The sequence below is a fragment of the Barbus barbus genome (genome assembly GCF_936440315.1).
Source record: "Barbus barbus genome assembly, chromosome: 20".
NCBI classification, from domain to species: Eukaryota; Metazoa; Chordata; class Actinopteri; order Cypriniformes; family Cyprinidae; genus Barbus; species Barbus barbus.
Window position 1 is genome coordinate 2,637,740 of NC_136748.1, and position 14,469 is coordinate 2,652,208.

Genomic DNA, 14,469 nt, shown 5'->3' on the forward strand with positions numbered 1-14,469 from the left:
TTTATATACATTTAAGCACAAAAGTAGTTTTTTTATATCAAATTTTAATTGTTTCTACACTTAATTGTTAAAATATACAGATTTAAATGTTTACTGTAATAAAACTTGTTCTTCTTACATAAATCAAAATAAATATTTAACTGAACATAACTTTTGTTATTGTGTCATTTCCAAATGATAAAAAAGTGAAATTATGTATTTGTATTTAAGAAAAATTAAATGCTAGCTATGAAATTAGCCTTTGCAAGACAAAAGATCTTGTCTGCTGGACAAAAGATTCTGCCATTTCTTCCAAAAATGTATAAAATGTAATTTCTACCACATAATGAATGACGATTTCTGAGGTGTTTTGGAAATGACACTTGCTTATGATGATTCAGGGAAGAAACGCTTGCGATGCATGTGTCATATAACTGAGCTCACCTGATAAAAGTATGGGTTGGGTTCTGATTCACCCACGCCGTTGAAGTCCTCCACGTTAACGAGCTGGAAGTCGTAGGTGAATCCAGGGTTCGGCGCCTGGAACTCGGGCTGGAGCTGAACATGAGGGAGGTTCCCCAGCTGCTTATAGCGCCAGTTATACAGGTTACACAGACTGCCACACAAACACACAGAGACGGAGTCAAAATAGGACACTTCACATCAAAAAGTGAGTATCTGAGGACAGAACAGCTCTGAAACCAAGGCCGGCATTTACACTGCATGGTTCAAGTGACCCAATTCCGATTTTTTCCTCCCATGTGGCACAGATCGTATATGGCCCACGACCATGTAAGCAGGAAGAAGTCACATTGATTCCTTTATTCTCAGATCGGTTTCAGGCCTCATTTATTTCATGTGGAAATAAATCAGATATGAATCGGATGTGCATGTGCGCCTGCCGTGTAAGCGGTCAGATCGGATAGTTGAGTAGCAGAGTATTCATTTCGATCATTTGTGTTAATAAAAGGCGATCTGACGCTGAAATGTGCTGCTGCTGTCAGTGACGGCTCGTGCTCAGACGAGCGCTTCAGTCCCGTTCGTTCCATTGAAATCACTAAATAAAATGCACACAAACATGTCCCTGTCTTTGATATACAATCACTGATGAACGCATTTGGTTTTAATTACTAAAAAAACAGAAACGATGTGACATGCTTAACATGATCTACCACCTGAGTATTATATAGTATATAGGCTTTCAGCAGAGCTGAAGATCACGGTCCTGAAGAACTTGTTCTAGACTATATAATTATTTTGATGTATAGATGTAACTATTGCATTAAGAAAGTTTCTACATGATTTCCATGTCAATAAATTAAACTCAATGCACTATTCAAATTGATTTGTGATGCCATATATGCTATTTTTGGCTTGTTTCACAAGCGCAGTGTAAAATGCCCACATCGGATACGGGTCACTTTTAAAAGAAATGTAAGCACGTCATCTAAAAAAAATCAGAATTGGTCATCAAGAACTGCAGTGTAAATGCAGCCCTAGAGAGCCATCTAACGAACCAACTTTTTAAAGCAAAATGTGTGTTTTTTTCCTTTGTATTTTTCTGATTATTGGAATGTTTATATAGTATTACAGCATGCAATATCTTAAATGAGCTTTTATTTTTATACTTACACTACAGTGTTCTTTTTAATTTAGGGTATGTTTTAGTAATTTTGTTAGGTACTTTTGCCATTATTATTTTTTTTATGGTGCTGTTTTTTTATCAGCTGTTTGGACTCATTCTGACGGCACCCATTCACTGCAGAGGATGCATTGATGAGACACTGATGCAATGACATTTCTCCAAATCTGATGAAGAAACAAACTCATCTAATGCAAGCAAGCCTATATGATTCTTTTGAGGCAGCTTTCAGCTTTCACACTAAACAAACCAATAATGACATCACAGGGGTATGTATTAGCATCTTTCCAGTCTGACAAATGGACTGACCTGGCCCGTGCTCTGCCCTGGGCGTCCAGGTCAACAGTAGGGACACCCAGACGCACAAAACGAGTAAAAAGTGACTGCTCCATGTTTGAATATTTCTGAAAGGCCATGTTCTTAATGACAGGAGGCAGCTGATGATGATCACCAATCATAATCCAGCGTTTGAGTCGACTGTAGCCGTCCTCTGGATTCTGCGTAACAGAGACAGAAACACTTGAGTCAGTAAGGTTACGTTACAACTCCATGCATCGCATTTGCTGAATGAAACAATACTTGATTCTTACTAATTTTGGTTCAAGCACGTCACTCTCTCACTACGTGATGTGCATTTTGTAGCATTTTTGCTTTTGACATCCATTTGTAATGTGATGTCCTGCATCCTTTTATTACCAGAAAAAGATTGCTGTCTTCATCCGAGACAAATTGCAACTGTGTGTTCAATTTTCAGGTCCATTTTCACATGTATGAATGATTCTGAAGACATTTCATGCCTAATCGTGATTTCCACCTTTGCCGATTGTAAGTGATACATATTGAACACTTTTTGTCATTAAAACAAAACCTTGGACATTTGATTGCTTTTGTTATTCTGACAAGTGTATTAAAGCTGACACACATATACACGTACATTATATATATATATATATATATATATATATACATATACATATACATATACATATATACATATACATATACATATATATATATATATATATAAAATATTCTTCATTCTTTTATGATTATATAAAATTATAATTTATAATATATTTTATATAATTAAAACCCCAATTCCAGAGAAGTTGGGACATTTTGTAAAATGCAATAAAATCAAGAATCTGTGATTTGTTCAATCTCTTTTCACTGACCAACGCAAATGTATTTTGTAAATATGATTTTTTATTTTATTTTGATGGCTGCAACGCACTCCAAAAAGGTAGGGACAGAGGCATGTTTAACACGGTCACATCAACTTTCCTTTTAATTACAATGTTTCATTGTTTGGAAATTGAGGATACTAATTGTTATAGTTTTGCAAGCAACATTTGTATCCAGTCTCTCTTGAAACATGTCTTCAGAAGCTCAGCAGTCTGTGATTGTTGTTGTCTAATTCTCCTTTTCATGACTGGTTATACATTTTCAATAGTAGACAGATCTGCTGGCCAGTCTAGCACATTCACTCTGAGTTTACGAAACCACGCTGTTGTAGCACATGCAGAATGAGAGCTGGTATTGTCTTCAAAGACATCATCTTGATGACAGTATATATCTCTGTATGTCAATGGTACCTTCGCACATATGCCAGTCACCCATGCTGTTTGCTCTGCTGCTCCCCCATACCATGACAGACGTTTGCTTTTGCATCGGTCGCTAATGAAAGTCTGGATGGTCCCTTTGGTCTTTGGGACTGAGAACTCAAAATCCATTTTCCTGGAAACAAGTTGAAATGTGGACTCATCTGAGAACAGCTTACACTATCTCTGTCTTTTTGACTATCTGAGATGAGCTCTGGCCCAGAGAACCCAGCAGCATCGCTGCATAGAATTGATGTGTAGCTTTCTCCTAGAGTAACAGATATTCAAGTTGCATTTCTTGATGCAGCAGCAGACTGTGGTAAATGACAGTGGTTTTCTAGAGTACTCCTGAGCCCATGTGGCTATATTTAACATGACGGTTTCTCATGCAATGCTGTCTGAGGGCTCAAAGGTCAAGCACATTTAACTGAGGTTTCCTGCCAAGAGCCCTGCACGGGCCTCAAATTTAGGCCCTAGACGCTCAAGCCCTAGCCCGGCCCGTGTACGACAGCTTATCAGAATTACTGGCCCGAGTCCAACCCGAGCCCTTCTTTTTTCCCCCTTCTCCCAAAACGGCTCATGTTTCAGCTATTAAAACAGATCAGTTTTACATGTAATGGCAAAGTAATTATATATATATTTTTTTTTTTTATTAAGTTAATTTAGAAAACCGTTTGGAGCATTTTGTTCGTTAAATAAGTTTTTTCTTCCTTAAAGTAACGACCAAGCGGCCAGCGGCAGACCGGCAGGCTGATCATAGCCATGTTTGATCAATTTAGCCTTCTCAAATCATCATAACTTGCCTAAAATAAAATCTATAGATATACTAAAACTGTTCAAGCATATAACAATGTTTAAAAGTTAAACCTAGATAAATGTGCGCTGTATCCAACAGTTTGTGTGGAGAGTAGAAGCTAAAGCACAGGACATGGAGGCACCAGCGCAAATCAACAGCATTTTTTTCAGTGGAAACAAATTAAAATAGGCCTACGCCATAATTTTTGCTCATAAAGGTAAGAGTAATACATCATTCGGAACTGTAAAGGGTCTGTAAAGCGTCATATATCTATAGAAAGCCTTAAATTACTACTTAAATCAAATCGAAAACAAAAAGTCTTTAATTATAATCATAATCCGTGAAGATGCACTTCTCTCTAAAGGCGCGTCAGGATCATCATCTTCATCTTTGCAACACTGACACAGAAAACACAAGTTTATTAGTAAATAATTCAAACATCTCCTTACTATTTCCCCTGACACATTCATGGCAATTACTTTTGCTGGGGCTTTACGGCAAGCTTTAGCTGCGCTGACAGCAAGCTCGCTGCTGCTGCTGGACACTAAACATCGTCGAGACTCGTGTTGTTTCCACCAGCGCTGCAATTTTTTTTCATCACTAATTGATGGATGTCTAAAATATGAAAATAAAGAGAAGCCTAAAACAGGCCTGAGGCCCGGCCCGCGTCTGAACTATGACGTGAAAATTGGTCTGAAGCCCGGCTACAGGGACGTAAAAATGATGGAGCCCGTCAGGCCCAGGCCGAAATGCAGGGCTCTATTCCTGCCTTGCTCGACATGTACTGTGGTTTCTCTAGATTTCCTGAATCTTTTCACAATATTATGTATGGTACTTGGTGAAAGACCTTAATTCTTTGCAATTCTGCATTGCAAAATGTGATTTTTGATTTGTTTGACACTCCTCTTGTGAAATTTGGCACAAAGTGATATTTGCATAGACTAAGAAGCTCCTTTTATACCCAAACACGATACCTTAACCTATTACCAAAATCAGTTTACCATGGATATTCTATAACCTTTTAACTTTTATTTTGCCTCTGTCCAAAAACAAAATTTGCGTTGGTCAGTGAAAACTTTGGAAATCTTTTCTTTGTACTTTTGTCAATTAAATAAAAGTTAGAGAATTAACAAAAATCACAGATTCTTGATTTTATTGCATTTTACAAAACGTCCCAACAGAATTGGGGTTGTATATAAAAACTGTACGTGATGGAGAGGTTTTAATTATACTTTTGAATTTAATCAAATTATAATATAAAAAATAAAAAAAATGTGAAAAAAATTGAGGGATGTGAAAGTGTATAAAACATGTCTTGATTAATGTTTAACTAGAATTTATTATATATTAGTTTGCATTTAATTGGAAATAACGGCTGTTTGACTGAAATAAAGTTTGCCCTGAAAAATATAATAATATAATTAGTGCTGTCAATCGATTAAATTTTTTTTACTAATTAATCCCACCTAAATTAAAGTTTTTAAATATACCTTTATATTGCAATAATTTCACATTCAATCTAATGTACAAACATAAAGACAGTATATTTTTTAATATTTGTTTAAATGGCATCTTTTGTATGATTGAAGGCCAAGCATCACTGATCTCAATACTACTGATGTCTCTATAAAATAGTTTTTTACCCTGAATATTTAACCATTGACTGTAGCCATTCAGCATTACAGTATAATTGAGAGCTATCAATTTTAACATTAGACTTAACTTCTAATTTAAGTGAACAATCTTCACATGAACCCATTATAATAAATGACATATTTACCTATACCTGTGCCCTTCAGCAGAAATATACAGAAAATGAATAGTTACCAAACACTAAATTCTAAATTAAATATAGATGAATCCCTTAAAGCTATAGAAGTTATTGATTTGCTCTTTTTTCTTTTGTTCTTGGATTAATAGACATCACAGCAGCTGGTCATTAGCTTATTTGCCTGCTATTGCTTTAAAAGCTGCTGCTGCTAAACATGACGTGGATCTGACACGCAGCTTATTTTCTCACAAATCTCTTTACCTTTTCCGACCCACTTCAGGTCTTAAAGTCTCTACTAATGAGCAGTCGAGTTGAATCAGGTGTTTTAGATGAGGGAGACAGTGCTGGGGTGCCTCAGGACAGTGTTTAAATTCAGAGACATGTTCTTAAATGTGAAGCATATATAACATATTGCATGCATGCACACAGTTTTAAGGCAGTTACCTTTTTGGTAACTTCGTGCCTTAACTGACGGCATAACTACGACATTGTGCACGTAGTTTCTTTCGCTGTTTGATATGAAATGATACAGGCTACAGCATGCGCCGGCGTGTATTTGAAGAGCGCGCGCTACAAGCACAGTATCTTTTACGGCTCGTTTGACTTGGAAGCGGCGTTACAGCACGCGTCTGAAACGTCTTCCATTGATGTGGTCATAAAGACGTTCTGCATCTAAATAAACGCAATCCTTTTCAAGAAAAAAGTGACCGAGGCAGCAGTTGTGAATGGGGTGGCCAACCTTAGCCCCGCCCCTGCGTTAAATATTTTTAACACGTTAATCTGAAAAAATTAATCGCCTGCGTTAATGCGCTAATTGTGACAACACTAAATATAATATAATATATCCAAATAAGATTTCAGGAGAAAGAGGGTTGTACCTGTAGCAGCAGTGGGATGAAGGTCTCAATCTCCAGAATTTGAGCTGCCTCCTCCATCAGGATATTATCATACTAGAGAAAGATCAGGTGTGTGAATATTGAGGCAGCGAACATTAATGTTAAGTGTAGACTAAAAGATTCATTTCAGTGAATCAGTTCATTCAGACCATTTTAAATCACCAGTTAAAAACACTGATTCTCATTTGTAGTTATGTGCACTACATCAAAGGTTTGGACACATTTCACATATTTCATAATAGTAGTAAAGCAAAAAAACTAAACAAAAAACTTGAAAAAATATCAAATTATCATAAATGGGAAAGTGCTGACATCCTCTATGACACTGATACCTTGAAGCCCAGCTCCACCAGGTCGTGGCGTTTGAGGGCAGCGTGTGTGCAGGTCATGGCGATGATCTTGGCCTCTTTCACCAGCAGGTATTTGGATCGGTCCAATCCGCTGCGCAACAGCTCAAATGCCCTGAACTCCTGCAGAAGAGAAGATGTGTTTATTATCACCTCACTGCAAAACCACACAAACACTGGTAAAAACCAAACATCATAAACGCAGCTCCTCTTAACTCAAATCATAAAAACATGCCATTTGGTGCAATTATTTTATATGACCAAACAGTAAGATGAAATTGTGAAGCTTGTAATGCAAATCAATGTGATACATGTTTCTTTCTACTTCCTGTCATTTGTCAGAAACAGCATTTCTGGTTTCCTCTCAGCATGGGCGGCACACACAGATATTGAGTATCTGTTTCTGTTCAATCTGTGCAGTGGAGAGAGATTAACCCAGCTGGATATTTTCAGGACCGCATCCACTGGGAAATGAATATTTGATGCCCTTCTGCATTAATATTAATCCCATCAAAGCATTCAATATTGATAAGACCACTTTTTAACCCTGAGTCTTCAGCAGTGACGCTTGAGAGACAGCGATGCCCCAGCAGACAGACCCAAACACAGCCAGATAAACAACACACACACAGCAGCTCTGACGCACAACTTTATTACAGGAGCGTGTCTTTGTTGTCAGCAGATGAACACAAAGGATGAAAGGATGAGAAATCATCATCAAAGAAAGGGGTATGCCAGAATAATGGGCTTTAAAAAGAGAGGAGGGAGATTATTATTGATGGGTTTCTCTTCATGGATAAACAGACTTATAACAAGCTCTGATCAGAGCACACACGCAAACTAGAGGTCGACCGATAGTGGACTTATAGTGGACCGATAGTGGACCGATACCGATAGCTAGGTTGGACCACACTGGCCGATACCGATAGCTAGGTTGGACCACACTGGCCGATACCGATAGCTAGGTTGGACCACACTGGCCGATACCGATAGCTAGGTTGGACCACACTGGCCGATACCGATAGCTAGGTTGGACCACACTGGCCGATACCGATAGCTAGGTTGGACCACACTGGCCGATACCGATTTAAAGATTTTTAAATGGATACTGAATGAAAATGAAAAATAATGCTTTACAATTACTATTGACTATTAAAAAGAAGTAATGAACCATATTTTGTAAATGAATAAAAATATTAATATTAATTATATTGATCATAAAGTTATTTAATAGTTTCTTAATGAACCTTAATTTTCCAAATGGACTCTTATTGTAAAGCATTACCATTTAATCTCAGCAGTCATGCTTTGAGATGGCCATCTTTAAATATCTGCATTTAAATCCGTGTCTGAAGTTTCCCACTCTATGCAGCGCAGCCTCAAGTGTCAAAACAAACAGCACGAGGTGTCAGTGATTTCTGCCTCTAGAGGCCGCTCTTGCTCTCGCACAGTATAATGACAGCAGACTCTTCTCAGCCGCTCCAGCAACGGACGTATCCCTGCAAACTATCGGCAAGGATTTTTGCCAATAGTTGCAGCAATCAACTATCAGTGCCGATTAATCGGCAAAACCCCTTAATCGTTCGACGTCTAGTGCAAACTATATTTACTATCAGCCATGTTGTGCATTTTGAAATGTATTTTTCCAAATGCACTTGTGCATCATGATGAAACTAGAGGCACCAAGGCTTATCTGAAAAGTCTGAAGTTTTGAACCACCAGTTATGATTAATGTAGCATATTTTCATGAGCCTCGTCTCCTCCGTTACTGGTCAATCACCCATCGTGCCAGTCTGCCACAGTGCCTGTATGCTATTCAGAATTTCACCAAAAGCTGACTTTTTCAAACTCCTCTTCCATTATCGCATTTTCACCAACACATTTTTTTTTATTAATTTATTGCATTTTCACCAAATTTGGGGTAATTATCTTCAGATTATTATATTATTAAAAGACAGATTACAGAATTTACTAAAGTTTTAAAAAGTATTGACATAACCAATTGTTTTTGTCAACAAATCTGATAGGAACTGATGGGAAAAAAGAGACCACGCTCATTGGCATGAAACTGCTGCTTGCAACTATATTTTTTTTATAAAATTTTTCCCACATTGTTTTTTATACTGTACTATTATGCTATATCTTAGCCATTTCAGATAAACCTGACCTGAACCTGAAAAAATAAAAAAAATAATAAAAATAAAAAGTTTTGTTTAAAGACTTATCTTTACCAGAACAAGCTGCTAATTTATGCCAGCAGTAAAAGGTCTTACTGTGTGTTCATTTGAGCAAAGGTATTAAAAAATATATACCCATAACAGGCCAAATACACATGGTCATACATATTAATGTATATGTATAACGTTTATGTAAATTTGTTTTGCTTTTAAGAGGTGTCTCTTTTGCTTACCAAGGCTGCATTTATTTGATCAAACACCTTAAAAATAGTAATATTAAAATAATTAAATTAACTTTTCTGTGGGAATATCTTGTAAAATGTAATTTATTGCTCTGATCAAAGCTGAATTTTCAGCATCATTCCTCCAGTCTTCAGTGTCACATGATCTTCAGAAATCATTGTAATATACTGATTTGCTGCTCAAGAAACATTTCTGATTATTATCAATGTTGAAAACAGTTCTGCTGCCAAATATTTTTGTGGAAACTGTAACATTTTATTTTTCAGGATTCACAGATGAGTAGAAAGTTCAAAAGAATAGCATTTATTTGAAACAAATCTTTTGATCAATATAATGTTGTCAGTTGTTGACCCCAAACGTGAATTTGGAGTTTATAAAATGTAGAGAGTAGGACAGAAATCTACCATAATTAACAACCCAATTTCAGCCCTACCTCCAGCTGGGTGAAGATCTTGCGGATGTGGCGGTAGCAGCCCTCAGCGATGTCCATGTCCTCCTGATAGGACTGGCCTTTGAACACCGGCTGAGGAGCATTGGAGAAGTACTTATGGAAGGGGAAGTGTGACGCCACGTCCTCCACCTTCACCTCTCGGACGGGTTTTGGCTTCACTTTACTCATGTATTCCTCCCAGCGTGACATTACCTACAATACCCGGGACAGACAGACAGGATAAGTGCCTGGGGATTTCATGGGCAGAACTCAGTAAGAGCACATCACTGGGCACACAGCCACGTCACAATCCACACTTAATTAATGTTTGACTGTAATCTGTGATCTGAGCTAATGGTCCGTACAGATCCCCTGAGGTGCTGATATGAATCTACTGGCCACAGCGTGATGGATCGAACCGCAGCGAGAGATAAGAGCAAAACAAATGAAAGCAGACCTGTGTGAACCTCAGATTCACGTCAATGCTGTGCTCCACACCAGCGGTTCTCATTATTAGTGATGCACCGAAATGCAAAAAAAATTAGCTGGAAACTCAAACCGAAAATAAAATTTAATAGTCATTTAATTCATTGAATTGAATAAAATCGACACTCAAATAAAAACTTAGTTGCATATTTATATAGCATTTAAATTGCACATGAAGCAGTTTTCATATAAACTTTGTAAATAAACTTCTACTTCAATCTGTTGCTGAAATATACATGTTTATACCGTGGTTGTAATACAAATTTGTTTTCATGACAGATTTATTGAAACATACATTAACAAAGATGACAGGTTAAGTAAAAATATAAATATGTATGAAAATGTAATACAGTGCAATGAGGTTTGTTATAAAACTGACAGAAACCTGAGACTGCATTTCACATTAGTAGTAGGACTGTAAAATGAACAGATGCGATTATGATCATTTGATAAAATGGAGAGAGCGTGCTGTAGTTACGGATAATTTTATGCCGTTTGGCTGTTTCAGATCCCGTCACGGAGACCACTGAACATGCCTCTTTAAATGGTTTCACGGTGCTCATCGTTGTATTTTAAAACACAATCGTAATGTTTGCAATTGACATTATCGGCATTGAAGACAAAATGATCCCGAACATAATTGTGGCATGTGTGGCTGTGCACCTCTTCCACCGGCGGTGCTACAGCAAAACACACTGCTGCTCACATGAAACATTTTAATGTATGACTTTGTTTATAAGAGATAATGGGTTAGCAGGCAAATGTTACATCATGACCATGTTTTTGCATTCATGCTGTTCAATTCATTTAAAGCCATACACAGCTTTCTGTTCTATTTTGCCGGTTGGTCATGAATTTCCACAACTTTACTAATATTCATGGTTTCTTTTTCCCAAATCATCACAGTCTCACGCTCTAATTTTTAGGGAAGCAACAATACCATTTTTTCAGATTCGATCCAAAAAATTCGGAGTATTCTGATCCGAGCAGTTTTTTTATTTATTTTTTTAAATCAATGTAGAATTTCTATACGTCTGTGAGTTGACCTGATCATCACTCTTTTGTGTGTCAAACACAATCTACTAAATATAGACATCTTAATTAATGAAAAATAAATGAAAAAATATATCATCATAATCTATGACAAAAAATACTATTATAAACTAGGTTAGTGGATCATTTTGCAGCAAAAGTCATTCTACAAAAAATTAAGAGTGCACAATTTTATAAAATCTTAACATTTAATGAAATAACTATTTAGTGGGGAACAAATAAAAATGTTGGACTAAATCTGGTCAAATGTTACACATTGCTCTTTGCATTGTTGTAAAATACATTAATGAAAACAAGTAAATGTATTTATATATAAATATAAACTATACAAAAGACATTTATTTTAAGTGTATAGCACAGTAATAAAGGTAGCAACATAGATAGGAGTCCTATCTATCATATTTGCCTCCATTACTGTGCTATACATTAGATTATTAATAGCCTTTCTTGTTCTGTCCTATCATAGGACAGAACAAGAAATGCTATAATTAATCTATCATTGCGCAAAAGTACTATAATATGAAAAGCTCCAATACAGAGCGGCACAAAGTGCTTATGTGCATCCCGTGCGCAGAATGATGTGCTTGAAGCAACACAGAGTCACAGCGCTGCGTATCGAGAAGTTCAAAGCACAAAGAAAAGAGATATCGGTACGTAGGTTATTAAATTTGTGCGATAGTTTGAGCCTTTTCTTCCAACAGTTTTAAATTTCAGTTACTGTGCGCTCTTGAAGAGAGTTGCATCGTCTTGACTCTAGTAACCGAATGTGACCGTTTGAATGCTGAATAAAGGATGACAGACAGCTGCAAAGGATAGAAGAGCTTACTTGAACTTGACTTAAATATTCATCTGTACCTCACATTAAACTATGGAACGGCTTCAGAATACTTGGACTTTGACTTTATGGTGCTTTATACTGTTTTTGTGCTTTCGTGGGGCTTAACAATAATAATAGGATACGCACAATATCGGATTTGGATCGGTTTCCTCTGACCAATACCCGATCCGGCAGAAATGCCAGTATCGGAGCCGATACTGATACCGAGTATCGGATCGGTGCATCTCTATTTTATTTCTTATTTTGCAGGTTTACTTTATTGTCCTTCACTTTTAATCACTATTTTCGCATCTGTTACTGTGATAAACATGCAGGGGGAAAGGAAAGATTTCGTGGCCATGAATTAAGAATTTGTTCCTATGACCAATTCGTTCCCTCGTTTTAGTTAAATCATGGGTTTTCTAGGGAACAAATTAATGAAACATGGCCCCAACAGTGGTCCCAAATTAATAAGTCATTGGAACAAATTAACAAGTTGTACGAATGATACATACATACACACACACACACACACACACAGTCATGACCAAAAATATTGGCACCCTTGGTAAATATGATCAAAGGCGGCTGTGAAAATTAATCTGCATTGTTAATCCTTTTGATTTAAAAAAGAAAAAGAAAAAAAAGAATTCACAAAAATCTAACCTTTCATTGGATAATAAGAATTTAAAATGGGAAATAAACATTAAGAAATAAACATTTTTCGCAAATACACGTTGGACACAATTATTAGCTGTTAAACTGGCAAATGGAGGTTTCAAAAAGGATTGAATAAAAGGGTGCCTTTAATTGTGGCCAATGTGTATCAGAGAAAAACATGTATTTCATAATATTTCCCCCCGTTTAGATTCGTATTATCCAATGAAAGGCTAGATTTTTGCAAATTTTATAAATAAAAGATCAAAAGGATTAACAATGCAGATTAATTTTCACAGCCTTCTTTGATCATATTTACCAAGGGTGCCGATATTTTTGGCCATGACTGTGTGTGTGTGTGTGTATCTATATTTATATGTGTGTGTGTGTGTGTGTGTGTGAGACCTGTGCTGGCAAAACGAGTCAATGAACATTTTCAAAAAGAAGTAATTTCTAATTTCAAAATGATGTATGATTTGTTGGAATGCGATTACGTTCTAGGGTACTCGCCAAAATGGCAGAAGACGGGGAGAGTAACTCGGGGAGAAGAATTGTTGAATAAATTATGTTATTATCAGAATCAGAATGAGCTTTTTTTTTTCGTGACGTATTGTCAAGTATGGTGACCCATACTCGAAATTGGTGCTCTGCGTTTAACCCATCCAAGTGCACACACACAGCAGTGAGTAGTGAACAAATCCACACACACACACACACACACCGTGAACACACACCCGGAGCAGTGGGCAGCCATGCTGCAGCGCCCGGGGAGCAATTGGGGGTTCGGTGCCTTGCTCAAGGGCACCTCAGTCGTGGTATTGAGGGTGGAGAGAGCGCTGGACATTATTGGCCAGGTATGTTTACACAAACGTGGAATTTGTTAGTGACAGAAGCTCCACAGTGCAACAGAAAGACAGCAACAGGGCAGGACAGAGGATTATAAAAGAATAATATACAAATAGGCAATGTACAAAATAGCAAAAACTATATATAATATAGACCATAGTTCACACTAACAGGCGGACCGCGGTCCTGATCCGGACCCAAAAGCCGTCCCATACGGACCCGTCTACAGCCAAAACAGAAGGTTAAGATTTAAACCGGGGGGGGGGGCGCTTCTATTTCAGCCGGCGCAGCTTTTGAAGTCTTTTCGGTAGTGGGGCCGCCAACTGGCAGACTCCTGTCCGAATTAGTGAAGGCTTTTGACATAATGAAATAAATAAATACCAAACGGTAATTTAATAAATCAAAATTATATTAAGCACATCAAGGTCAGCTCTAGAGCCATTTGGGTGCAGTCGTGCGTGCAGTGATGAGAGATGCATGCGCGCAGAGATGACACTTTCAGTGAGTGAAAAACGATGGCATTTTCAAAAATTAGGAAAGTTGACGCGTCCTTAAAAAGTCCTTAAATGTGGGGACTGAAAGACAAGAATTGCGATTAAACTTAAAAAGGCTATTCATTCAATAAATATGATCGCTGCACGTTTCAGATTCAGCTGCTGCGCTGCTTTGTGGAGTCTGTCTCTTGGGCTTGTGTACTGCCGTTCCGCTGGAAGAGGATGATTTTCCAT

General features: G+C 37.3%; 1 protein-coding gene across 2 annotated transcripts in view; it reads right to left on the minus strand.

Annotated features, from left to right (window-relative positions):
* The window catches only part of LOC306886563 (RNA helicase aquarius-like), a 56,106-nt gene that overhangs the window by 11,376 nt on the left and 30,261 nt on the right, over nt 1-14,469 (minus strand). For both annotated transcript variants that reach the window (XM_079443754.1, XM_079443755.1), the window contains exons 26-30: nt 9,886-10,095; nt 7,018-7,155; nt 6,668-6,739; nt 1,931-2,118; nt 424-595 (exon numbers count right to left, since the gene is read on the minus strand). In XM_079443754.1, coding sequence (XP_079299880.1) covers nt 424-595; nt 1,931-2,118; nt 6,668-6,739; nt 7,018-7,155; nt 9,886-10,095 — 780 coding nt within the window. The remainder of the gene's footprint in view (nt 1-423; nt 596-1,930; nt 2,119-6,667; nt 6,740-7,017; nt 7,156-9,885; nt 10,096-14,469) is intronic.